Source organism: Penicillium macrosclerotiorum (assembly GCF_028827735.1).
Source record: "Penicillium macrosclerotiorum strain IBT 26536 chromosome Unknown utg000003l_segment0_segment0, whole genome shotgun sequence".
Taxonomy (NCBI): Eukaryota; Fungi; Ascomycota; class Eurotiomycetes; order Eurotiales; family Aspergillaceae; genus Penicillium; species Penicillium macrosclerotiorum.
This window is the reverse complement of record NW_026643083.1, coordinates 4,875,219-4,901,658: the sequence shown is the minus strand read 5'-3', so window position 1 is coordinate 4,901,658 and position 26,440 is coordinate 4,875,219. Positions and strand designations below refer to the sequence as shown.

Genomic DNA, 26,440 nt, shown 5'->3' with positions numbered 1-26,440 from the left:
GAATAACCTGATAGACCCCCAAATCTCCCCTTTGAGTTGTCTGGAGCCATCTGGAGGGCTGTGCCTCGAATGTGTGACGTCGTCTCCCCGCTAAACGTGTGATCGTCCCTGGAAGGCAGATAAGCTCCGCATCTCCTCCGCAATTCCCTCTCCCCAAATCCCAACTTGCATGCATGGCACGCAAACTAAGTCACCAGAGGGTCACGTACGGTATGCGCATGAGTCTATCCAATTCGAACTAACAGTGCTAGCCATACTGACCCCGTCGTTTTGCAGTGCTCCCTCTGCCTGATGCCCCCGGTGGGCACCGGCTGGGGGTCAATGGTCTGGCCGTTGACCGTCAGAACTCCATCCTGTAAGCCTGCTTCCCGGCCTCTCTTGAAACAAAATAGAAGGAAAACTGCCGAGGCATCTATCGACTGCATTCCGTGTGACCATGGTGCCTCCGGCCAGCCTCCTGTTTCCCACGTGGGTCGCACAGTTTCTAATGTGACGTCTGCTCCAGGTATTCCGCAGGCCGCGACGGTGTCATTTGCTCCTGGGACCTTGACTTCGCCCTCGATTCTCAGTCTTCCTCAAACCCGTTCTCAGATGACAACCGCACGCCGGGCCCGACCAGTTTCAAGACACAGGTGCAGGCGCACAGCCACTGGATCAACGATATCGTCTTGACCCAGGACAACTCCGCCCTCGTGTCGGCGTCGTCAGACACCACTGTCCGACTCTGGCGCCCACACTCCGAATCCACGGAAGTCCCGGAGCGCATCGGGAAGCATAGCGACTATGTCAAGGCACTGGCGAGCCCGGGCGGCCAGGCAAGTTGGGTCGCGTCGGGCGGCCTCGATCATAAACTGTACCTGTGGGATCTGAATGGCGGCGGAGAGATCCTCAGTATCGACGCATGTGGGGACGATACCGCCGAGAAAGGATCAGTCTATGCGCTGGGCGCTGTGAACTCAGTGCTCGCCAGCGGCGGGCCCGAGAATGTCGTCCGCGTGTGGGATCCCAAATCTGGAAAGCTGGTTACCAAATTTGTGGGCCATACTGATAATATTCGGGATATCCTGATCAACCAGACTGGTGATACTATTATGACCGCGTCCTCAGATCAAACCATTAAAGTGTGGTCATTGACCGCGGGTCGTTGCATGAATACCCTGACAATGCATAACGATAGCGTTTGGTCTTTGTATTCGGATGACCCCAATCTAGCAGTGGTCTATTCCAGTGATCGATCTGGCCTGGTTGCTAAGACCGATACCCGGGGCTCCTCCGACGTTGAACAGGGAACTTGCGTTGCTGCACTGCAGGAACACGAAGGCGTAGTCAAGGTAGTGGCTGCTGGTGATTTCATTTGGACCGCCACTCCCAAGTCGAGCATCAACCGTTGGCGAAATGTTGATACTACGCTCGAAATTGAAGCACCACCAGACCCGACTCGCACTATTGATTCGGCGGCGGCGGACACGCCAAAAGCGGCGGACACGAAACCCAAGAAAATCCCTTTCAACGCAGTATTGCAGTTATCGAACACATCCGCTCTGCTTGGAACCCCTTCACATGCAAGTGGAAAGTCAGGCGAAGGGGACTTGGACAATGATATCGGCATTACACTCCCAGTGCACTCGCTACCAGAGGAAACAATCGAGGGCCAACATGGTCTTATCAAATGTTTGATGCTAAACGACCGGAAGCGAACTTTGACCCAAGACTCGGCAGGAGAAGTTGTTTTATGGGATCTCCTCAAGGTAAGTCAAGCGTGGAGTTAGCAGCGACCTATTAGTATCTGCTAACGTCGGTCCTCTCCTTCGTAGTGTGTCCCTGTGCAAGAATTCGGAAAACGTCATATTGATGATGTTGCAACCGAAATAAATACCACGGAAAGCATTTCCCACTGGTGCACGATTGATGTTAGGACTGGCAGGCTGTCAGTTATCCTTGAGCCCAATCGCTGCTTCGATGCCGAGGTCTATGCAGACGAGGCCGGTCTGTCTCCGTCCGACCTTTCGCAGTTCCGGGAAGATCAAAGAAGTATGCATCTCATCACCTCGTCAATTGTTTTTGCTTTAAATTCAATAGCCTATGCTTTTATGAAATTATTGGCTAACTGACATGCCCTATAGTCAACCTTGGAAAATGGATTTTGCGGTGGCTATTTGCCCCGTTGGTAGACGAGGAAATCCGACGAGACATACAACACCGTGAAGCCGCCATTGCTAACGCAGAGGAGATGGCCAGAATGAACCCTATGGGTACGTCTGCACCTGGTGACGACATTCCGCGTAGTGTGGGAATTCCAATTTCGCATGACTCGATGACAACTCTGCGCCCTGGAATGGAATTCCCTGGCAGCCCCAATACCCCCGGCTTTGGGATAAACGTGGGCACTCCAGCATCAGCATCCTATCTCAGTACATCAATGCAGAGCAATTCTCCCTTCCCAGCCTTCGAGATGGACATGCCTGATGTTCCTGGCTCGATAAACCAACAGCATGATCCTTCGTCCTTCTCTGATAAATCGAGCGACTACTTCTCATCGAGACCACCAGCCGAATCAGACAAGAATCCCATGTCGCCAACAGATGCGACTTCAACATCTGGGATTCCTCAATCTCCTGTGGAGCCCGATAAGGAAGAGCGCAAGAAGGGCTCTTTGTTTGGAAAGAAATTCCGTATGGATTTTCCGAAGAAACTCGGGCGCACATCGACAGATACAAAGCCTCAGATCTTAGAAGAGAAGGCCGAGGAGTCAGAAATCTCGTCTGTCAAGGAGGAGAAGGTGTACGAAGCTAACATTAGTGGTGTGATCGACCGCATCCGTCACGATTATGAAGAGTTTCTTGCTGCGAACCCTAGTCGGGATTTGGTGACTTCGATCACTCCAAGCACGGAAAACGAAACCCCACGGCTCGATATTCCGGCACGAACCGCGGTCTTTATCCAGGAGGAAACTGGCGATACTGCGGTGGCCTCGGATCTATACCGTGGCAGCGTGGGTCATGTTGGCCAGGAGATTGACCTGCTTGAGAAGGCAATTCCCCATTGGCTTGGCGAGCTTCTTCTTAAGGTAGTCCAAGATATTTCCTTGTTGGATGTTTTCGATTGACTAACCATGCCCAGAATCAAATTCCGTTCAAGGAACAAGTGAAGATTGCCTTTGTCCTGAAGCCATTTGACGATTTACTTCCCCCTGTTGTGAAGCCGGAACCGTGAGTCAAGAATTACCCGTACACTTTGCATGTGAAATCACTAATAATTTTCTACAGCCCGACTGCGAATGGTGGCCCTCCTGTGAATGGAAACAACAATAGCTCTCGGCTGAATGCTAATCGTATGCTCCGGACTAAGAAAGTGCTTGCCTATGTAGCTGAACGCATTGATCCTCCTAATCCTGACGAGCCTGAATCCAATCCAATGCCACCGGAGGAGTATCTTGAGCTGTATTGTCAAAAGATGGTAAGCTAATAATTCAATATTAGCTAGGCATGGCACTAACTTGATCTTTGCAGCTGTGTCCACCCAACATGACTTTGGCGACAATTCGTACTCACCTTTGGCGTACTTCTGGCGATATGGTTCTCTACTACAAAGCCAACGGAAAGAAGGAAATCCGACCATCTCCTTCGTTGGTGGCCAACAACGATAGTAACCACTCCACTGCAGGCGAAGTTAATGTTCCAAACGGCGATACTAGCGCACCACCTGGCAGTATTCATTCCATGACCAATTCAGGGTCTGCTCCCGGCTCTATTGCCACCTGAGGAGGCGACGCCTTGTAAATCGATCTATGGCAACCTGTGCTTCTATCTATCTAGCTCCCCTTTACTGACTTCTTTTCACCTTTTTTCCCTCTCTTTTTCTATATATTTGTTTCCCTTGCTACTTGGACTGCGATTTGCTAGCGAGGATGTGACTGGGTGTTTGTTCTTTCTTCTCTTCTCTCTTTCCATTGAACAAGCCAGGCATGGACACCAAGTACATATGGAGATGTTTCTTGATCCTCCCCATCTTGCATTTTACTGATCTTTTTTATTCCCGTCTACTCTTGATTTTCGTCTTGGTGCCATTGTTGGTGTCCGTGCGAGCCACTCATGGATGCTCCGCTTACGTTTTGTACGTAGACCCGAGATACCTTTTGCATATCTGTTCGCTTCACCTTTTATATACGTAGCCGCTCAAACGTAGTCTATGTCGGAATGTTGGATATCAGTCCTTGAAAAGACTAAATAATATTTGGAAACACTCCAGGGGAAAGATAATTAGCTCATAATCAAAAAATACAAGTGAACTAGTAGTAAAGAAATTATTATTAGTACAATTTTTCATGGAATTTAGTTCTGACAGCCAACAAGACCCCTCACTGGTCAGGGAAACTAAACCAGATATAGAAAGTAAAGTTGAGTGAGCGAAACGTGTCGTTGAATACTCAGTACTGAGATGCGTGCGACGCCAAGCCCGACGGCTAGTTAATGTGCGGGGAATAGTAGATCAATGACCAGGGTATCAAGATGTGATCTATTTTCTGTACTATATAGAAGCTCAAAACCAAGTTCTACTGATAGTATCCTCGTTGGGCAATCGGAATCTCTTTCATTGAAATCCAGAAACCCCTATGCTGAACAGGTAAGCCGACGTGAGATTGTTGTCAGCCTCCATGACCTTGTCGTGTTGCGGTCAGTAAATGCCGTGCCATCTTTCCCCTCTGACGCATTCACCCCTCATCCACAACTTTCACTCATCCCATCCAGCATGACAGATACTTCAACCACTATCGAAAGAAAAGAATATCCCTTCGATGTCGGCAAATTTGGACGGCCCGTAACGACGAAGAGCTCTGAAGCACAGCTTTGGTTCAATCGTGGTCTCACCTGGGCATACGCCTTCAACCACAAGGAAGCCTCGGTATGCTTCGAGCAAGCTATTGCACATGATGAGTCCTGCGCAATGGCCTACTGGGGACTGGCATATGCCCTCGGACCTAATTACAACCAGTCTTGGGAGTTCTTCGGTCCCGAGCTGGAAACGGTTGTGCGGCGTACCTATGATGCCTCGCAAAAGGCGCAGTCGCTGGTGGAGAATGCAACCCCAGTGGAAAAGGCACTCATCCATGCTATCCAACGTCTTTACCAGAGCAATGAGCCAGCCACAATGGAGCAATATAATCTTCAAAATCTTGCTTACGCAGCGGCCATGGAGGCCGTTTACGCCAACCACGGGGATGATTTGGACGTAGCGGCCCTTTATGCTCAATCTTTAATCACCCTCACACCTTGGAAACTTTGGAATCTGGTGACTGGTGAACCAAATCCAGGAACTCGAACCTTGGATGCGAAGAAGGTAATTGAGACAGCTTTCGCGCAAGATGATGCACGCAAACACCCGGGCTTGTTGCACATGTATATCCACCTTATTGAGATGTCCCCTACTCCTGAATTAGGACTTGTCCCCGCGGATAATCTACGTGATTTGGTTCCGGACGCGGGACATGTTCATCATATGCCCTCTCATCTGGATATCTTGGTCGGTGATTACCGAGCCGCTGTTCTCGGCAACCAGCGAGCTACAATAGCAGACGAGAAGTTTTTGCACCACGAAGGAGCATTCAACTTCTATACAATTTATCGAATGCACAACTATCATACGCTCGCCTATGCAGCCATGTTCGCAGGCCAGAAACGCGTTGCCCTTGATGCTGCGGCACGCATGGAAGCGACTCTCCCTAAGGAGCTCCTTATGTCGATGGCGGATTTCGTTGAGGTTTTCATATCTGTCAGGTCACATGTCATGGTTCGCTTTGGCATGTGGGACGAAATCATTCAACTTCCTCTTCCTGATGACCCGGAGCTATATTGTGTCACCACTGCATTGGCTCTTTATGCCAAAGGTGTTGCCTATGCAGCCACCGGTAATATTGCCGAAGCAGAGCGACATCGGGATCTGTATCGGGAGGCTGAGAAGCGTGTCCCAGCAACTCGTCTTGATTTTCCGAACAAATGTATCGATATCCTCGGGGTAGCCTCACCAATGCTAGACGGCGAGATCGAGTACCGCCGCGGAAACTATGACCAGGCATTTGAGTTCCTGCGTCGCGCTCTCGAGAAGGACGATGAGCTTGGTTATAGTGAGCCCTGGAGTTGGATGCAGCCGGTCCGTCATGCCTACGCTGCCCTTCTACTGGAGCAAGGTCATGTTGAAGAGGCGGCCAATGTATATCGCGCCGATCTAGGACTCGACGACTCTGTTATTCGTGCGCGCCAACACCCAAACAACGTTTGGGCTTTGCAGGGATATCACGAGTGTTTGGTCCGTCTGGGACGCACCGCCGAAGCTCGAACTCTGCAGCCCCAGCTGAAGGTGGCTCTTGCTGTCGCAGATGTGCCTGTAAAATCTTCCTGCTTCTGTCGAACTAATACTTCTCAAGCTCCAGATGTGCTAGCACAGAGTGGCTGCACTTCGGGGGAGAAATGCCACATTTGAGTTATTCTCAACGGTCCACCTTGAATATAGTTCTTCGCATTCAATGTCATGTCCAAAGACCTCCTTTTTTGGAAGTGGTCCATATCAACGAACATAGCTGAATTTGATAATTTGCCTCAAAAAGAATGTTGACCGCTATGAATATATGATAAATACGAGCTCTTTCTTACCTGTACCCATCGTTAGCCTAAGTTGCCTCACGATGGAATTTATGTATAGATAAAACATGAACCTGGTTTAAGGAGCTTTATAAATCAGGCATATCCTTTTTTATCAGAGATGAAAGAAAGCTATGAAATAGTCATGCGAATTGAGGCCTAGTATCTATTTCTTGGTAACTACTCAGGAATGGATAATTATACCTTACCCAAGTTGGTATAGCTTTCAATGATGAGCGGAGCATTAAAGAACCTGTAAAGCGAAAACTCACGAGTCCCTTCTAATGCCCGAACAAAAAAAGACTCCTCAGGCAAAGATGAGAGATACAGGAATATTCCACGGAACCAAAATGCCTGTTGAAATGGTGAGACAATTGATCACTTTGATTCTGATCGATGCATTCGCCTTAATCTTTCTCCCTGGCGGCGTTATGACAGGCCATTCAATATGTGAAAACCGGCTGCCAAGAGTCTCCAGTTACATGCCCAACGAATCAAAGTCTGCCTGCCTACACAGAGTCAAGTACCGAAGATCTCAGGAGGTCTTCAGGGGAGCCGATGGTGGGGTGTTTCACCATTTATTTCTGTAGCGCGTTGGTTCAGCCCTAGCCCCTGGACAGATAAGCGCGCCTAGATAAGAAACCCAGAAACTCGGGAGGTACGTATATATCGAGTTCAGGGTGAGCCCAATAAGAAGCATGGTGAACCAGTAAAGAGCTCTTTAACTGCAATATTTGTATTTCTGCAGTGACTCACATTGAGAGTGGTGAGGTTGTGAATATCCACGGAAAATGATGGTGTTACTATAAGAACAAGTGTCCCATGAGGATCGAACAAAACGTCATGGTAAAGAGACTGTTTTCTTTTCTTCAATAATCAGGCCTATAGCATTGACGCTGTCGTCAGTGGCATCTGCAGATGAAATCACTGGGCGCCGCTCCACTGTCAAACAAGCTGAAATATCGGGTCGAGCGTTCAAAAAAGAAGGGAAATATATGAAAAGATACGACAAATCCCTGCTACATGGAAATCAGCAGGTGGAGAGATATCGACTTTTCTCCTTTTGTCTCCTTCTGTCATTATGTACTGTATTATTGTGAGCAGACTTCGGTCTGGACCAGATGAACCACCATGACAAGTACGACGCCAAGGAGGTTTATATGCATATCTTTTGAGGTCTCAACTATTTGGGATTTCAGGGCAATGAAAAATGCACTGATTACGGGTATTATGTTCAATCCTGTTCTGGCGATATACTTTCGTCTCTTTTCAATATGTAATTAGTCGTTATGGCAACCCAGGCAATACATGCAATATCAAACATTTATAGACATCAGCATATGGATGATACAATCATGACACTTCGTTATCCATGGTATGGCGTCGATGTATATGTGTTTCCTGATTTGAAACCTTGGCATTCTGAACGATCTTTCCTTTTCATCTGTACTTTTGTCACTCGGGAATCTTAACATACCTTTTTATTCGATCAAAAATTGACATAATATGCGCAATCCGATAAATTGGGGCAAACACGTTATTTAGTCTGGGTTCGGCGTTTGAAGAGTAGAAGAAAACCAAACGCCGAAGGCCGAAGGCCGGCTCCGGACGGGATCTCCGGGCGGGATCATGGTGGGATCTTTTGATCAAATTTGATTCTGAGACTACGTTTAATCTAATCAATACCTATTGCCCCGGTGTCGATTACATACAACTTGCGACTGACTGTGGCTGTCGCGTCCAACGCGAAGAATGCGCGGCCATACCTCAGACTGAAGATAGCCGATCTTGGTTTTTACCGCTTATTCGCCTCCGCATTGGCAGACTTTCATATCTGCAAATCAAGGACCAATGGGCCAGTATACAACACCCAAGGAGTCCGGCTCCAGTCCTCGGGTTTCAAAGCCACCTGTAAAAGCAGCATGCCTCTCTTGGTAACACTCCATTTGGTGCTGACAAGCAATGAACTATGTCCTAACCCCCAAATCGCAGCCGCTCCTCGAAGACTCGTTGTGATGGCCAACGGCCCTGTAGAATGGTAAGAATTCACGGAAAACTATGACAAAAGCTGCATGCTCATAAACACCGACAACACAGTGCTCCAGCAAGGGGCGAGAGTGCAACTATCAGCCAAGTCGTCGCGGAGGTCCGAGGCGAGGGATTCGTTATGTAGAAGCGCAACGACGACCACCTAATTCCGAGAGTACACTCCCTCCGCAATCAGCAACCGGGATGGAAGCCACTGAATATTTTGGTGAGTATTCAGATATATGAGTACCTTTTGAATGATCCTAACTGCCGCCAAGAACCTTTTCTAGACAACATGATCGGTCTAGTTTCGCCATTGGCAGGTGTTCACAACCTTGATCTTTCTCCAGATTCTTTGACTGATACCAGTGGGACCCGTTCAATTTGGGGTCAGTTGACTCCCAGTGCTGATGATCCATTTTCTTCCATGTCTATCTCCGATGCGGAACCCTTATCTGTCCGATCGTATCGATGCGAAGATGAAATGTATGTGTCTCACCCACGGAATTGGAATAATGAGATACGTATATAAAGCTGATCAATCTGAGGCAGTATTAATGCATATTACATCTATATTCATCCGTATCTTCCTCTATTGCCGCCACCACTAGTACCTATTCACGAAGATCAACCGATTCTGACTAGATCCTCGGAGGCGACCACAGAAGCCCGACTATCAGATTTACCTTTTTGGCCACGGTCTTCTCTGACCCTCGCATTATCAGCAATTCTGGTGTTGATACCACCCTCACAGGGTCCACTCTCAATGACAGAGGCGAGCATAGGTGTCAGACGCTCTTATGCTCAGCTTTTTGCACAAACAGCGTTGGAAAATGCGGAAAAAGAAATCGATAATCTTGGACTGAAAGGGTTTGAAGCTGAGCTTCTTCAGGATCACAATCCTTTACATTCTAAAATTCCTCTTCGCCTTGATCCCATCTTAGCTCTTGTTGTTCTGGCCATCTATGAGTATTGTCAACGGGGAAATGTATCAAGAATGCGGGGGCGTATCAACCAGGCCATCACAACAGCTATGGACATTTCCCTTCACAATCTTGGGTCAAAAATCACCGATTTTTCCGAAGCACAACGCCGTACATGGTGGATGACGGTTAGTTTTATCACCAATTTACTGCGTTCTTGATGCTAACAAGAATATAAGATGTTCATCTCCTATTTATCTTCAAATCTTCATCTTGCAGTACAGACCCCAGGATATATCCATTTTGGTAAATCTTGCACTGACGAAATATATATAGCCGCCGATTATTACTGCAGATGATCCGCGAATCACAACACCTTATCCTACATTCTGTGTCCATTTAGAGGTAGGTGCTTGACCTCTGCTCAGAAAGATTTCATACTGATACCAGAAGCCTTGGGATATCTTGATGAAAGCGCAGAAAACTCTGTATGCGTCAAATAAAATGGTTCAGACTATAGAGGATGTCACAGAGAAAGTTCCTCCACTGGATCTGAGCAGCATGATTCAGGACCTCGATGATGTCATTGCGTCATTGATGACTGAATCTGACCGCTACCTTAAGACTACATTTGATTCTGAGAACGAAGGATTGATAGCCGAGAATATGTGGAGAATCAGTCGAATTTTGATATACACGTCAGCAGGTCAACTTAAACATTGTAATAAATCACGAACTAATATTTTCTATAGAGCACGAACCCGTCTACATCGCTTCAGAGCCTTTATGGATATCCCATTATTCTTGGACAAGTATTGTCATCTCACATCTATCAACAATCAGTTCTCTGATTCTGATTCTTCATCTACGCCTAAATGGGTTACAGATCGTGACTCGTCATTTCCGTTTACTGAGCAAGAATCTGCTAACATATGCCTCAAAGCCTCACTTGTAGTCGCAACTGCGTTTCGGAATTTACCATACCCAAATCCCGGCAGGTCACAAGGTGACCAACGGTCATTTTCAAACACAAGAGACTTCCCGTCATACGGGGGATATACCTGTCAATCTCCACATACAATTCCCTACTTCGCCTGCTGTGCTATGCAAAGTTGTTATACTTTGTTGATGGTCCTTCACAAGATTCGTGCCTGTTCATTAACCGATCGTCTCTCAACGTGTTATCATTTATTGAACAGGCCCGAGCCAGAAACCGAGCTCTCCGACGCCGAGAGACTGAGCGAAGAGCTGCGACGAGGAGTTGAATTTCTTGGGCGCTCTTTGAAGTCTGATATTGTATTCGAAGGTGTCGGTGGCATGGGGCGTGAGATTGAGCATGCATATCTGACCGCATTTCCTGGAAGCTCGGAAATTTAATCATTTTCAACCTGAGACCTGGGTGTCTCATGTGCTCTTAGCTTCTACATTTCTACGTAGAATAATTTATCCCCTTTTTGCCACAAATCTGCCTGCGTATTCCCGGTTGTCAAATAAAGAGAATTATCTCAAGCGGACCAACGTAAAATATAGCACAATTTATGACTCAATCGAAGTCTATTTATTGAACAGGTGCTTGTTCACTGGTGTTAGTGGGTCTTTCCCTGTCAAGACACATTGAACGTTCTCCATGGAAAGTCGTTCAAATCCAATCTGAGTCTCCATGGCGCCACCAGCAGTGTGAGCAGTGAGCCTAATTACATATTAGTCAGTCGATATATAAGTAATTTTTAGGAGAACATACATAACGTTTCTCATCTGCGTCAGCTCTTGATTGACATGAGGTTCGTTCTCATGGACATCCAAACCAGCCGCAGACAGACGCCCTGACCTCAAAGCATTCACCAAAGCAGCTTCATCAACCAGTGTCCCTCGGGCAATATTAACAAATTTAGCGCCCTTTTTGAACTTAGACAGAGTCTCTTCAGTGATGAGCTTTGATCCGCCGAATGGAGTCGCTAGAACAACGCAATCAGAAACAGCGAGAAGCTCGTCCAATGACGTGCAGAAAGAGGCATTAATCGCCTGCTCCTGCTCGATCGATTTGCGATGCAAGTCTTGGTAGTAGATCTTCATTCCAAAACAAGCATATGCCTTTCGCGCAATTGTGCTAATCTAGTCAGAAGATAGCTTGCTGGCAATATTTACGTGGACTTACTAGCCAATGTTTCCTAGGCCGATGATGCCCAATATCTGAGTCTGAGGATTGTGCGCGGTGGCGGCAGTGTTCTGGTGGGCCTCCAGCCAGAGCGCAGCATCACCCGACCGGGCACCGTTAATGGACCATTGCATGTTGCGGAAGACAGAGATGATATGGAAGATTGCCTACGTGCCGTATTAGTATTTCATAATCCGAAATGTTATCTAATGGGGAACAGTGGTACCATATCGGCAACGGCTTCGCTCGATGCTTGTGCTCCGTTGCAGTATAAAATTCCTTTCAGGAATACAGTGAGCTTATAAGATCACTCTAATTCATCATTCTAGGCTTACCATGCTTGGCCAGTATATCAACATCCATCCAGTCATATCCTGCACCAGCACTTCCATACACCTTCAGTGAGGGAGGCAGGAGTGGAATCAACTCAGCATCCCACCGACCCATCTCACCTCCAGTGTTCCAAAACGGGCGAAATATTCCCTCAAAGTTGCCCCATTTCTTCTCTTTTAGGGCCTTCAGGAACGCGTCACGTTGTCGTTCCTCCAAGGAAGGTCGAATTATGGTAAAGTCCTTGGATATCTCCTCATAAAGGTCGGTATTGAACTGAATCGGATCTCCAAGGTGGAGGACGATGGGCTTTGAGGTCGTCATTCTGACCTATGGACTATTATTTGTCGAAGAGAAGCTGTGGTAATCCAGGTATTCTTGGGGGAGAGAAAGTAATGTTTATTCTGGGGCGAACAGTAGCCCAGTAAAATTGCGAGTTTTGTAGTTTGCTCCAGTCTGCCCCGCAAGCTCACGTCACGGACATTGTAATGAAGGCATTCCTTCATCCAGGCCACTGGTAGCAACATTCATCAGCGAAAGTCTCATTCTGAGGTTGCCCCTCGGTCGCTTTAATCCCAAAAGAGTATTTAGCCGAGTCCAGGTCTAGGGCGACGATTGAATGCGGGGATTTCCCCGGTTCTGCCCCGGAGTCTTGCCGAGCCGGAGAGGAACAGACCAAACGAGCCCTGATAGCGATGCGACAAGCTTATTCTAGGACCACCCCCTTGCATGGCCACGATGTTTCACCAGTGGGAGCAGCATCCTAACCTTGATCGGCGTCATCGGCCGCGGACGCGAAATGGATGTCTAACTTGCCGGTGAGCCCAACATCCGATTTGTACGAAGTACCGACGTCAGGAACTGAACAATAATAGCCGGCGTAAAGTTCGATGCGATGAAAAAAGACCGGAATGCGGGCACTGCATCCGATTGCACCTTGATTGCTCGTGGCAGCAAGACTTGGGGATGAGAATGGGGATTCGTACTAAGAGAGTACGCCAGCGACTGCAGCAACATCATCAGAAAGAGCAGTCTGAGGTCTCAGGAGACATTGCACGAAAAGCTTCGCCACCTGTGGTCGAAACCTCAACACGAATAGATGATGGACTCTCTAGCGACGACGCTAGCTTTAATCGCATGTTTAAGTACGCCAGTTTCCTGTGGGATGACTATTCGGCCATCCTCTCACCTGGCTGGGATGCCCTCGACCTCAGCTCCTCGCAGGATCTAGTCCCTTGGTCCGATGCGTCGCTTTCAACAGCGGCTTCACTACCTTTAATCTATTCGAGCACTGCAAATGCAAGCTCTGCTATAATGGAGCGACAGTCAAAGAGCAGTATGTCCTCCCCGGTTGGATCCTCTAGATCGTCAATCTTGAGGAGTGAATCCCAACTGGCGGAATACTTTGCCCGCTCAGCGGCACCACCCATTCTCGCAAGTGTCGAGACAAGTGCCCGTTGGTGTTGGATGCGAAATGAATTGACATCAATGGCATCAATCTCGCGCATGGTAAAGTTTGGGGTCTTTGCTTACGTTGCTTTGGAGCTAGAGTCTGCTGGGGCTCTGGAACCAGCAACCTACCCTCAATACTATCGGGCGGCGAAAGGTCGACTTGAGGATTGCTTAAAATCCATCATTCAGGATCGGAAATCCATCTCATTACATCTGCGACATATACTTGCTGTCCTGTTCTTACTCTCTTACATTGATCTTTTAACAAAAGATGTGTCCAATGCCCACGCAAATTTGCGGGAGGGCTTTTATGCTTTACAAATGGTGGAAATGGAATCACTGAGCATAACCGGTCAGTTCAGCTCATCTTGAGGAAGGGTTGGCCATGCCACTGACTCTGCATGGTACAGAGAAACGTCTTCTTTCTTGGTTACGACTGCTGGATGCGAGGGCTGTGAGTGCCGGAGGCGAGGGTCTTTTTCTGACGGAAGAAGATAGTGCCATCAATACAGATCTTCGCTCGCCAGACAGTTCGATTTCCGAAGTAGACTCAAGCCTCGACGATGCGGAGGCAGCACTGGAGGATTTCGTGATGCGTCCCGCATTTTTCTTTTTCCAGAAGGTGCAGCTTTTCATGGGTCGCATTTCGAAAATAGATCCTTGGCACAGACGCCGTGGGACTGTCGAGGATGAAACAGAAGTAATGACTATCGCGTCAAAGATAAGTCGCGACATCAAATCACTTTGGCAGCAGCGACCACCATTGATGGATCATGCTGTTGCAGGAAGGCTTGCCACTCTTCTGTCCCCCAGTCTAGTGGAAACCATCACAAAGACCATGCGAGTTTATCACTCCAACTACCATGCCAGTTTCATTCATTTGCATCGTGTAGCGTACAAGAGTATGTTTTTCAATCCCGTGTCCGTTTTGTAGAGTCACTAAAAAAAGGCGCTAGATCTTCCACGTACAACTGACGTTATTGATGCAATGAACGAAATCCGACAAGTCACAAAGTTGATCATTGAAAGCCCGTACGCGTCTTCACCGCCAATAACCTCCCCAATCGGCACTCCACATGTCACAAATGGAGGTGTTTCGTCACTCCCTGTGAATATGCTCTGGCCCTTGCTCATGTTAGGGGTTGAAATTGAGGATCTTGAAGAACGCACTTGGGTAGTATCATGCATTAAAGGAATGGAAAATGTCACCTCGAATGCAGCTGTGACCGCGAATGTTCTTCAAGAGGTCATTCGGCAACAGGATGAAACCAACCAGCGGGTCGATATTAGAAAAGTAATGCACGAAACCTTCAATCGTGCATTTGCAATTGTATAAGATGCAACTTCTATCTAATGATTTTATGCAATTTAATGAATATTACGACTCCAACTCAATGTGTTTAAAGTCTATTCTCTATCATTTCTATCGACTTGACCTGCTTGGTGATCCATATCCGCTTCTCGTCATCAAGGAATGGAGGATAAGGTCGGCGGCACCATGAACTTTCTTCCGCGTACCCGAGACTTTTCGCGACAACCCATTTCGTCCCATTAATGCCTCCTTTGGCAAAGCCCCATTCGCTAACAGCAACTTGAAGCTGCAGTTTTTCTGCCTCGGCAGTCTTTCCGGCATTGTGCAGGTTGTACAACTCGACGAGGGTCTATGCGAGCTGTTAGCATGGTATCCACGTTCCTTCAGTCTCTAGATCGCAAACCTTAGGATACAAGTTCGCCAACCCTGTAACTGATCCTGCACCTCCAACACTCAAACAAGGCACTAGCCAGTCACTCTGGCCTGCCAATGCAACAAATGAGGATCTGCCTTCCAGCGCTCGGCCGAATTTGGCGGCTGTTCGCGCAACCGATGCAATAGCTCCGCAAGTAAGCTTCACAGCGGCAATGTTTGGATGTTCTCCTAGGGTCTCAAGCATTTCTGAATTGACATTCAATCCTGCGGCCACTCCAGGAAAGTTGTAGATTATGATAGGAATCGGAGACGCGGTTGCAACTTCCTGGAAGAATCCAACAATTGCAGCCGCATCTAATGCGAAATGGAAGTACGAAGGCACCAGAACAAGAGCATAATCAGCTCCCGCCTCTGCCACCAATTTTGTGTCGTCAATAATCGCCTGTGTGCATCCTCCAAAAGTGCCACAAGTAACAGGTAGATCGGCTCGACCCAGTTTCTGCGCCGTAGAACGCGTCAGGCGCAATAGGTGCGATTTCTCCTCCGGTTTCAATGTGGCAGCTTCACCATTGGTACCTGCTATCACAATCCCATGAAGCCCGCTACTAACGAGAAATTCGAGATGTCGCTCTTGCAGTTCCCAATCGATTGATTGCGCGGTGTCTGCCTTAAACCATGTCAAGCAAGGAACATGAATGCCCCGGGGGTATGGCTGCTGATTAGAACCCATCTTCTGGTATTCAACTAACGACAAAATGAAAGATTTATGCTCATTGATGAGACCATAAAGCCGTAATAAATGCGTCTCGACTCTCACCCGAACTGCGATCGGGGTTTCTGTAAATGGAAACTAGCCGATGGGCCTTTTTGCCGTCGGATGGGCGCACTTCTGAGACTTGTGGAGTCTGGGGAATACGATTGGAGCTAGAAACAATCGTAGACTGCTTGAGAGCATACATAAGCATTTACATGGTCATTTCTTATTTTTTTTACCTTCCCTTCACTCCGCGGTTAGATTCACATAATCCGTCGAAGCATCATGGCGATCCAGGGACAAGCGCTCTGTATTTTGATGACTATCACCTGTGGGCTATCTTATCTCCTGTATGGATACGATCAATGGTTTATGTCGGGTGTTCTGTTCGTGCTAATTGCCCTCTTGATGGTAGTACGTTACATTGTAATTTTTATGCAGCCTAGTCGATGATTACCTTGTCACTATAGGTAACCCTTCATCGTTTATGCAGGGCCTACTTTCGAGTCTTTACACTCTTGGGTGCTTTTTTGGAAGTATTTTCAGCATTTTCTTCAGCGAAAAGCTCGGTCGAAAGAATCCAATCTTAATAGGCACTGCATTCATTCTCATAGGTGCCATAATTCAAACTTCATCTTATTCTCGTGCTCAATTCCTGGCCGGTCGAATTGTCGCAGGGCTTGGAACAGGATTAAACACTTCGCTAATTCCCGTATGGCAAGCAGAGACCTTGCCTACTCGAAAGAGAGAAAAGTTTGGTGCCTTGCAGTATGTACTTGTTTGCACCGGAGCATCAATCAGTTACTGGATGAGCTATGCCCTATCTTTCTCAAGCAATCAGCCTTTTGAATGGAGATTCGCCGGGGCAGCCCAATGTGTCTTCGCTGTCTTACTCTTCATTACTGGTAATTCAATTGGCTTTTGCTCCTATAATTTGATTATGCATAAATGCTGAGGCAAGACAGTCCCCTGGATGCCCGAGTCCCCTCGATGGCTCTTCATTCACAGTCGCGCCGATCAAGCCCTAGCAGTTATTATGAAGATTCATGGGACTGATAACACCGAGGATCCCGAAGTACAAACAGAAATAAGGTTGATCAACCAAGCCGTCGAACTGGAAGAACGCAACGGTGCTAGTCAATGAATACATCTTTTCAAAAACAGGAAAGAGACGCAGAATCTTCGACGAGTTCTTCTTGGGTGGTGGTATGTATTTTTACACGACAGCTTGTTATGAATTCATCTCATATTATGATGCAGGCTTATGTTTATGGTTATGTGGTCTGGTGTGTGCAGTATCGGCTACTATATTTCATACCTCTTTGAAACCTCGCTTGGATTGAGCCACAACCTGTCACTCCTGTTATCGGGCTTCAATGGCCTCTGGTATCTAATCTCAGCCTTTGTTCCGTTCGTGGTGATCAACCATATCGGCAAGCGTTGGTGTCTCTTGATCGGTGCATTTGGAATGGGCTGCTGTTTCCTCACCATGTCATTGACGATTCGTTCCGGTACAAAGGGAGCTTCTATTGTCTGTGTGGTCGCCTTCTTCCTATATTATTCATTTTTTGCTCTAGGATTTCTCGCTGTACCGTGGCTATATAACGCCGAAATTCTACCGCTTCACCTGCGGTCCAAAGGCAATACCATCACAACCTCATCGAACTGGATTTGGAATTTTGCCACGGATATGATGACCCCATCTGTGATGAGCCAACAAGGCTGGAAGGGCTACTTGATATTCACCGTTTTCAACTTCTGCTTCATTCCCTTCATATATCTATTCTATCCGGAAACCACCGGTCGACGACTTGAAGAGATTGACGCGATCTTTTATAAGACCAGGTCAATAGTTGCGGGAACTGAATGGGCAAAGAAAGGCAAGTTCGAGACAGATCACTTAGATCGGATCGTAGAAGGAATTGAAAACGGCAAAGGCAAAACCGTATATCTGGAATATATAAACGAGTCCGGGTAGACGCTTCCCTTGCACCTGAACCTTTTTTTAGTTTTGAACTCTGCTTTCGGGGTGCTGCTTCGAAGAATGTCATGCGGGAACTCCATAGTTTGTCTTAGTTGAACTTAATATTATTCAATAAACCGGGACAGTAATTATCAAAAGAGAGTTTGACTTATAGGGCTCAATCGCAAGACAGCCCAATCTAGCCATGGCGATTCGGAGCAAACTTAACCTTAAAGAAATAGCGAAAAGCTTGACGAGTCAAGTCAATCATAAAAAATGAGGTCTTATAATTTTAGCTATTTTTTCCAAGTCAGCAAGCATACATATTGATGCAAAAAAAGTTGATCCGACCGAGATTTAAACCAATATCCCGTGACAGGGCTGGGATGGAAGTTTAGATATAAAATAGTGGAGGGCAGGTGCGGGCTCGGGGAAACTCTTTGCCGGGCCGAGATCTCATCTGTCATTTGGTCTGGGATAACGACACATCCATGGCCACATCAAAAGCAATCTCGTTGTCGCAGTTTTTTGTGAAGTTCTGCAGTGCATGGAAAGGCACACGCGGGAAATTTGGCTTTGATCAAAAAAACGCGAAAGATGGCTGCCTCCCTCTACCTAGCAAGCTTGGTAAGAATACTTGATCCAAATCACAACTAATAAGCTAAGTGATCATGGCTAACGCCCACGCTAGGTCTTGCCGTCAGCGGCGGTGCCGACTCCATGGCCTTGGCATATCTATGCCGACAGCTAGAAAAATCGGAACTTGCAGGTCCAATCTCCGTTACCGCATTTGTGGTAGACCACTGTGCTCGTCCAGAGAGCCACCATGAAGCGCAGACTGTGGTCGGCTGGTTGACCAATATGGGTATGTGTCTTTTTTTAAAAAAAATTGAATCATCTCAATTCAAGTTATTAGTAGCTTTTGCGCCTTCCTTTTGTCCAGGAGGTAATATGCTCATTTAAATACCTATCTACCTAGGGATCAAAACAAAGGTTCTACACCTGGACTGGTCTCCATTTTCTACAGATCAAAATATTCCACATCAAGATAATACAGGATTAACGCCACTTCCGTCTGCTTTTGAAACTCATGCACGACGTCTTCGGTTTCAGGCTCTTGGTGAAGCCTGTCGAGAATGTGATATTGAGGCCTTGCTCATGGGCCATCACCGCGATGATACGGTCGAAACCACCATTTGGCGACTCTCTTCCGGAGCTCGAGGCGCCGGCCTTGCAGGTATTCCCGGCATAGCTCGAATTCCAGAATGTCATGGCCTTTTTGGAGTTTCAGAGAGCGGGTCATCGATGAAGCTTACTCGCAAGAAGAGTTATTATCCTCAAGCCCTGGTACGCCTCGATGAGAAGAATCAAGGCAGCATTCATTTTACTTCAAATGAAAATGAAAACCCCCTGGGTTCTATGTCATCGTCAGGCTCACAATCACGTCAAGTCTCCAAAGGAGTCTCCATCGCAACAGGCGGTGTCCTTCTCTGCCGGCCTCTTCTCGCTTTCCCCAAAGCTATGTTGTTAGAGACCTGCCACCAGAACAAGGTTCCATATGTCTCGGATCCAACAAACTTCGACCCTACTCTGACTCCCCGAAATGCAATACGTAGCATGCTTGCTTCTAATTCCTTGCCACAAGCTCTGCGGGCTCCTTCCATTATCTCATTAGTCCATGCAAGCCGGAGCCATCTTGAGTCAACCGCACAACTCTCAAATCAAATGCTTTCATCTCGATTCCGCATTCTCGACTTGAACCTGGAAACTGGTACAATGGTCCTGCAGATCTTGGAGGCTCCTACAGTCCCTGATCTTTTGCAAGGGCTTTCAACAGATCACACTCTCTACACCCAATGCCATGCGCTCCGCCGCCTTACTGAAATTATATGTGCCTCTCCTGGGACTTCAATTTCTCTGAATCGATTTGAGCCGTTTACATCTCGCGTGTTCGAACAACAAGATGATGGTTCAAAGATAAGCCAGGGCCAAGCCAGAAAATCTTTCACTCTTGGGGGCGTCATGTTCAACCCCCTTTCTACCATTTCCACAGGGACATGCCACACCTCTCCATCGGGTGGAAACAACATATGGCTCCTCTCGCGCCAGCCATTCTGGAAAAATAAATCTCCGGCCCTGCGTTTCGATGTTCCAGTATCAAACTTCGCGTTACCCAATTCTTCACCTGCCTCGACATCTTTTGGGACATCCACACCATGGAAGTTATGGGACGATCGATACTGGTTCCGATTCACCCTAACACTGATTAATAAGGACGCTCAAAGAAAACCCGCTGGTCAAACAGCCAACGTACCGTTTGTTATCCGACCATTTCAGAAGTCTGATATTACGAAGATTCGCAATAGCCCGAGATCCATGGCGATACAAGATGGAGAGCAGAGAGCGAAGAAGACGGCAGTCATGTTGACCCAATTACGAAAGTTGCTATCATCCGCAGCTCCGGGTTCGACCCGATATACGGTGCCGGTCCTCACTGTGGTGGAGGAGTCCGATGGCTTGAAGCAATCAGTTTGCCTCCATGGTGATCACTTATTAGCGCTTCCAACCCTTGATTTTTGCCTTGATGCTCAATCGAAACAAACGGGTACCAATGAGATGAAGTTTCCTTATGGAGAAGAAGAATACAAGGTGGCATGGGAATGGATGTACAAAATGGTTGACACCGAGGCATTACGCTTTATGCGCGCCCCAGTCGAGGCTGGATCAGCTATTGTACACAATAATAGTCTAGACAAATAAAAGGGCTGCGAACTTGATCTCCGGTGCTATGCATGACCCGCCATCTGTGCAGAGAGGACTAGAAATCAACAAGAGAAAAATAATGCAAATGAATACACAATAGAAGCTCTGGTGAGGATATGGCAGGAAAGGACAAAAGAAAAGTGTGTGGTATCACAGAAAAGAAAGATTAAGGAGAAAAAAAAGAAACAACCCCCCCCCCCAAGAAAAAGGAGGGAGAAAAAAAGGAAAGCAGCAAAAGGATAGTGAGCCGCTAAGTGGCGAAAGAAATGTTAGCTCTGATGCAAATTCACCGCAAAAGACGTATGATTATTGTTCACTGGCCCGCAGCAGAGCAACTGCTGCCGATTGGGCCCGAAGGCCTCCAACTTCTCTCTTTAATCGAAAATTCTCTTTCTTCAGGCGACCAATTTCGTCAAGAGCGTTCGTCAATTGAGACCGTAAAGCATCTTCTGTATTGCCTGTCCGAACTTCCTTGGCGATCTTACTGAGTTCCGTGTTGAAGCGATCATAGAGTGCCTCGTTTTCTGCGCTGGCCTCGCGGTAAAGTTCATCTAGTTTCTTGACGCGCTTTTCGCTCAGGATCAACGAAGATTCCAAGTCTTTCTCAAGCGCAGAAGTACGGCCGCTGTATTCCCCAGACAGCAGTTCAAATTGCTCTTCAAGTCTCTGCATTCGAATTTCAAGGGATGTGCCTACTCCTGAAGGTTGATAGGAATCTGTGGACTCCAAGTTTGGCTCCATGCTGGCTTGGTTGGTAGGCGTAAGTCTCAAATTACGCATCTCGTCACCCAATGCTCTCAATTCGTCTCGTAGACTAATTTGACTAATAGCCTGGGCTCTTTTTTCCGCTTGAACACGCTCACGAAGCTATTGAAATTTTAGTAAACGGGACTTCTCCCCACCCCGAAACAGGGGGATAATATGGGGCAATTGGTGACTAACCTTCTGCGGGCTTTGCATTCGCAACTTCTGAGGCTTTTGGGACGAGGAGGAGGACTGTGGTCGCTTGATTTCCGGTCCATTAACCGGTGCGCGTTCTCGAAGCCCTGCGCTTCGTTGTGGAATGCTGGTTGCACGGGACCTCCTTTTCGTTTCCTGGGTTGGCGAGTCTGGAATGTCGCTCTTGGTCTTGGTTGACCGCTCGGTTTGCGGCATCTTGGGATCAATATTCTCCTTTCTACTCGGTGTTGAGGGACGCATTGGCGACTTTTGCCGAATGGGTGATCCGAAACGGGCAGGCGATGTTGTTTTGCCCGGCGATGTTGCCCTGCCGGGTGACGCTAAATAGCTGCTCTGGGGTCTAGGTTGGCTAGTCGGGGTTGTGATCTCTGCTCGCGGGCGGTTGGAAGGAGTCACTGGGCGGCGCAGAGCATGACTTGGGGAAAGATGAGATGCGTCTGAAGAGGCAGTATCAGGGCGCAAGTCGGAGAGTGAGCTTCTCCGTTTTCTGCGAACCCTTACTACGCCATCATCAGAAATTCCTCGGATCGAGGATAATGACGGTGGCTGCCCATACGAGGTTCCAGGCCTCGATATTTGCTCTTCAGATGCAAATCCATTGGGATGATCGCGGGAGCCAGGCCGGAGTAACCCCAGCCGTGTGTCCACATCAATAGATTTGGAACGTATCAGAGAACCCTTTGGAGTATTCGGCTCCGAATCGCCGGGGCTTTGTCTCTTACTCAGTGTTCGCAATATTGAAGCAACCTTGCTCTCTCCCTCGATCTTCTGGCTCTCCTTATGTAGGCTAAATCCAAAGCGCTTTCGGAAAGATGAGCTATTGGAGCTCACAGAACCGGTGGGGGCATGAGAATTCTTCGTTTGATCACAAGTCAGTGTACCTTCCACCGATGCTCCGCCAGGAATGAACTCTTCGAAAAGATTATCAAAGTCGTCTACAAGCCGGTCCAAGAGTGACACGTGCTGCACCGGGTCCCCTTCTTCAGTGAGAACCTCAGCGAATGCAACGGTCAGAGCACCACGATCCCCGTCATTGCCGGAAGCATCTAGCAGCTCCGCGAGCAGTCTAATGATAGCAGCCAGGGCACGACGATTTTGGGGGCTCATGTCCGCCAAGAACTTTCGAAATTGCTCATCAAAATCACGAGGAAACATCGTATCAAACTGACCCTGTAGTTGTCTCAGGGAAACTGCATCCAGTACGGGGCCCATGCTCCTCTTCCAAGCATTTTTCATGAATGTCTCAAAGGCAACAAAGAGCGTGTCAACCGGCACTTCTGCAGCGGCCTGAAGCTTGCTAGGATCTTCTAATAGGATATTGTAGAGCTCATTTACCGGGGCACGGTCTGCGTTGTCTCTGGCGCGAAGCATGCGTCCCAGTATATTTCCACTTCTAGATTGAAGAGAAAGCACATATGCTGCAAAGGACTGTTCCAATGAACCGAGTTGACCTTCTGGGCCCCGGCTAGTCGTGCCAACAACGGAGATTTTGTTTGAAGCCTCGTCTTTCTCTTTTTCCTTGCCAGGAAAAGTTGATGGCAGAGTGTTGGAGCGCGAATGATTGCCTCTCGGAGGAGGCATCTTTGGAAATTCTCCCAGCAAAGTCGCCGAATTCGGATGTTTGATGGTGGGTACATTTTCGCGGCTACCGCCCAGGAGATTAGATATGAGTTTTGTTGGCGATGGTGGTCGAAAGCCGCGAGAAGACTTGACCTGCGTAATCAAACTGTTTGCAATATAGCGTATGATTTCAAAGTTCGAGTGTACGAGGGGTTTCATCACGCTCGGATTTCTGGGGCTATGGAGCGGTGAAAATAGAGCTTGCACTGTACAAATGAGCTGGTTAACAACTTCTTTAATCCAGTATCAAAGACGATACGAATATTGAAATGACTTACAACGCCGAGTAAGAGTGGGAACAAAGGAATCTGCTGATACAATATCTGTAGATCCCAACCCAATCACGGTATCAATGTCCATTCTGAATTGATCCCCACTGGGGCTCGATATCGACATCACCACCTCCAAACTCGTACTTTTCAACATTTGCGTGCATTCACTTTTGGATGTATCGAAAACAAGTCGAATTGGGGACGACTGTTCTTGATTAAGAGCCGTGCTTTCGCCCTCTTCGCAAACGCACGCCAGGATACTAGTGCTGGTAGTGGGCTCGGCAAGGCTGCGTAATGTCCATTTCCCCCCTCTCGTTCCTGTTCGGAAAACCGGCCTTCGATCTTTGCTTTGGTGATTTCTTCAATGAACCGACTAGCCTTTCCTTCGTACATTGCAGTCAACTCCAAGGCAAGGAATTCTGCACCTCCATCGCCACTGCTGGGGTTAGACATAGACGTGGCAGGGACAATGAACAGAATTCGACCACAAGCGGATTGCATGCAGCGGACCGTATGGAGTTCTAGCACCTGTACGATCCTGAGCTCCCCGGAGGGCAGAGAAACTGTCATATCGTTGGTTGGTGAGGCTGCATTGTCGATTTCTGTCATGAGCCCACGTGCGGTGATGCGGCTCTCGAGGGACTTTGCAAGCAGTACGAGACAGTTTTTGTAGAGAAGCGTGATCCCAGCTGCACCTCCCTGGGCCTGGGCATCCAATTTATATGGAAGGGTGACTTCGTTCACGTCCACAGCCGCGATCAATCGGCCTTCAGGGAATTTTTTGCCCGTCCATCCATCAGTGAGATCTCTCAGGCGTTGCAGACTTTGCGTATGACTAGATGGGGAGGTGTTGTCTAAGGCGCAGATATCCTTCACAATGTCCCGGGCCTTTAGCAACGGGCGCACTGCAGGATGGACCAACGGCAAACTGCTGGTCATAGTGTCAATCAGAAGACTATACCGAGGCAGCCGTTGAACCGGTTCCATTAGCAGAGACCGTAGCCGCTGTTCTCCGGTCTCGTATACTCTTCGCGAAAAACTGGAATTTTTGTCCTTCATGAACGAATTCAACGTCTGTGTGAAACCGGTATGTGCCCGCATGTAGTCTGCATACGGTTGCGAAAACTGTGGTAGCCATTCCAGTAAAGCTCTTGCGAATGCGACGGCACCAATCGAGTCTCGGGCATCTCGCGATGCGCCACGATATGAACCCGATGCGGGTAATTCAGTATCTTGACTAATATCTTCAAGAGCGTCTTTTTCTGTCTCTTCGAGGACATGACGAATGATATCGAGGAATCCAAGGTTGACGTCCAGGATCTCGTTCAGGCACGGGGGAAAGAGGGCTTCCAACGCCTTCTGGTCGGGACTAGTACTGGAAGGCCCTCTAGATTGAGCTTTCTGTCGGAATTCGTCTGCCACTTCGTGAACGAGGGAATAGAGCTTGGCGACATATCTCTCCTCCGTGTCGACTAACTCACACATCGTAAGGCGGAGGGCTTCCTTCTGGCCGCGTGTAAAGATCCTTGATTTGCTAACATTGGTGGGCTGCGAAGGCGCCCGCTTGAGTCGTGAGGTTGGCAGAAACATCGGATCACCCAAGGCCTGTATTAGGGGCGTAAAGGGGCCGTATTGGAGATCAGAGATGACATCGACATCTGACCCCGTGCTCTCGCGCCTTTGAGATTGTATGGTACCTGAAGGCAACACAACATCGATATCAGCCCAGGGGACTGTGCGCTCCTGGAAAGCGGTATAAATGTTGTGAACAATTTCAGAAGAGTCCTCAATTTTGGTCATTCGATTAGCGAGATCGGCCGCATGCACCTCATCAAACAACTTGGGCGTCTTCCCGCCGGGTCGTCCAGCCCGAGCCGAGTCTATCAACCGGCTCTTCAATGGCTCCGAGAGTCCAGCAAAATATTTTAGCATGCTGACTGCAAGCCCTCGAGCGATCGCATCACCTTGTTTCTCACGTGGAAGATGATTGACCGCCGCGTACAGTGATGCTGCGGGTGATATCGTAATTCGAGGATAGCTCTGGAACCCAGCCGGGGTGAAGATATGTGCTTGGATGCGCGAGCTGCTCACGGTGGCATTGGCTGTCGCAACCGGGCCGTAGAATACGAGGATGGAAGAGAGATAGGTATCGACGGTGTGGTAAAGACTGAGGTATTCCAGCGACAAGTCGGACACCGCAGTGCCTGCGGGCGCACTGGCGTTGGCCGCCATTGTGGAAGTCTGTCGCACTTGCCAGATATAAGTGCGCAATACAAGGAATGAACAGAGGCCGGTGCCGCACTTTCTCGGCGCGTATTATTAACTGTGCAGGTCAAGGTTAGAAGGAGCGACAGAGTCGAGGCGAAGCGCAACGTACACGAGAGTCAGCGCGGGTCGGAGGACAAGGGCCGCAGTCATCATATGGAAGGATCGTGGTCGCCACACTCTGGTTTGCCCTCCATAGAACCTATGGGAGTCGAATCGAAGGACTACCAACGAGTGGGAGGGGTATGGAGGGTCTGCAAACGACCAGGTGGAGAAAGGATGGTTTGTTTTGGCGCGCGGGGAGGGCGAGAGGGGGAGATCGGTGATACAGCGATAGCGCGATAACTGGGGACGCTTAGCGCCGTCGGAGGCTCAGCCGTGAGATCGCCTTGTTTATGTTTGTCGGGCCAACGCGGGCGTTGCTCACCCCAACCAGCTGCAAGGCTCCTCTGACAAGTCACATCGCCAATCCAGTGCATCCAGTACATCCAGTACATCCATACATCATGACACATCAATGGATAGGAATAAAGCAGCGGAACCCGCCACGCCGCCACCAACACCAACCACCTGGCACACAAGTTGTCCAGCCAAAGCACCCGAACCCGACCGTAATACTCTTGTATCATATCA

At 48.2% G+C, this 26,440-nt stretch overlaps 9 protein-coding genes across 9 annotated transcripts; 6 read left to right on the top strand and 3 right to left on the bottom strand.

Moving 5' to 3' along the window:
* Positions 1-173: 173 nt before the first annotated feature.
* N7462_004671 (WD repeat protein) lies at positions 174-3,761 on the top strand (the record flags this gene model as incomplete). Its single annotated transcript, XM_057076397.1, has 8 exons — positions 174-210; positions 277-355; positions 506-1,748; positions 1,815-2,031; positions 2,124-3,067; positions 3,121-3,209; positions 3,267-3,456; positions 3,510-3,761. 8 exons carry the CDS (start codon positions 174-176, stop codon positions 3,759-3,761), a joined length of 3,051 nt encoding a protein of 1,016 aa, XP_056935902.1.
* A 988-nt stretch (positions 3,762-4,749) lies between these two features.
* N7462_004670 (tetratricopeptide repeat protein) lies at positions 4,750-6,477 on the top strand (the record flags this gene model as incomplete). The annotated part of the gene is made up of 1 exon (XM_057076396.1): positions 4,750-6,477. One exon carries the CDS (start codon positions 4,750-4,752, stop codon positions 6,475-6,477), a length of 1,728 nt encoding a protein of 575 aa, XP_056935901.1.
* Positions 6,478-8,867: 2,390 nt separating this feature from the next.
* On the top strand, positions 8,868-10,963 carry N7462_004669 (fungal specific transcription factor domain-containing protein; the record flags this gene model as incomplete). The annotated part of the gene is made up of 7 exons (XM_057076395.1): positions 8,868-8,889; positions 8,954-9,149; positions 9,216-9,774; positions 9,826-9,864; positions 9,923-9,991; positions 10,037-10,284; positions 10,339-10,963. The coding sequence occupies 7 exons, from the start codon at positions 8,868-8,870 to the stop codon at positions 10,961-10,963; spliced, it is 1,758 nt and encodes a 585-aa protein (XP_056935900.1).
* Positions 10,964-11,140: 177 nt separating this feature from the next.
* On the bottom strand, positions 11,141-12,395 carry N7462_004668 (D-mandelate dehydrogenase-like dehydrogenase; the record flags this gene model as incomplete). The annotated part of the gene is made up of 5 exons (XM_057076394.1): positions 11,141-11,276; positions 11,328-11,693; positions 11,742-11,908; positions 11,968-12,020; positions 12,077-12,395. 5 exons carry the CDS (start codon positions 12,393-12,395, stop codon positions 11,141-11,143), a joined length of 1,041 nt encoding a protein of 346 aa, XP_056935899.1.
* An 813-nt stretch (positions 12,396-13,208) lies between these two features.
* N7462_004667 (uncharacterized protein) lies at positions 13,209-14,859 on the top strand (the record flags this gene model as incomplete). The annotated part of the gene is made up of 3 exons (XM_057076393.1): positions 13,209-13,875; positions 13,934-14,425; positions 14,480-14,859. 3 exons carry the CDS (start codon positions 13,209-13,211, stop codon positions 14,857-14,859), a joined length of 1,539 nt encoding a protein of 512 aa, XP_056935898.1.
* Positions 14,860-14,923: 64 nt separating this feature from the next.
* N7462_004666 (dihydrodipicolinate synthase family protein) lies at positions 14,924-15,940 on the bottom strand (the record flags this gene model as incomplete). The annotated part of the gene is made up of 2 exons (XM_057076392.1): positions 14,924-15,184; positions 15,239-15,940. 2 exons carry the CDS (start codon positions 15,938-15,940, stop codon positions 14,924-14,926), a joined length of 963 nt encoding a protein of 320 aa, XP_056935897.1.
* A 1,294-nt stretch (positions 15,941-17,234) lies between these two features.
* N7462_004665 (sugar transporter) lies at positions 17,235-17,942 on the top strand (the record flags this gene model as incomplete). Its single annotated transcript, XM_057076391.1, has 1 exon — positions 17,235-17,942. The coding sequence occupies one exon, from the start codon at positions 17,235-17,237 to the stop codon at positions 17,940-17,942; it is 708 nt and encodes a 235-aa protein (XP_056935896.1).
* A 476-nt stretch (positions 17,943-18,418) lies between these two features.
* Positions 18,419-20,687, top strand: N7462_004664 (tRNA lysidine(34) synthetase; the record flags this gene model as incomplete). The annotated part of the gene is made up of 3 exons (XM_057076390.1): positions 18,419-18,554; positions 18,619-18,792; positions 18,907-20,687. The coding sequence occupies 3 exons, from the start codon at positions 18,419-18,421 to the stop codon at positions 20,685-20,687; spliced, it is 2,091 nt and encodes a 696-aa protein (XP_056935895.1).
* A 309-nt stretch (positions 20,688-20,996) lies between these two features.
* Positions 20,997-25,774, bottom strand: N7462_004663 (putative Rho guanyl nucleotide exchange factor; the record flags this gene model as incomplete). The annotated part of the gene is made up of 4 exons (XM_057076389.1): positions 20,997-21,557; positions 21,633-23,476; positions 23,549-23,829; positions 23,934-25,774. 4 exons carry the CDS (start codon positions 25,772-25,774, stop codon positions 20,997-20,999), a joined length of 4,527 nt encoding a protein of 1,508 aa, XP_056935894.1.
* Positions 25,775-26,440: the final 666 nt, after the last annotated feature.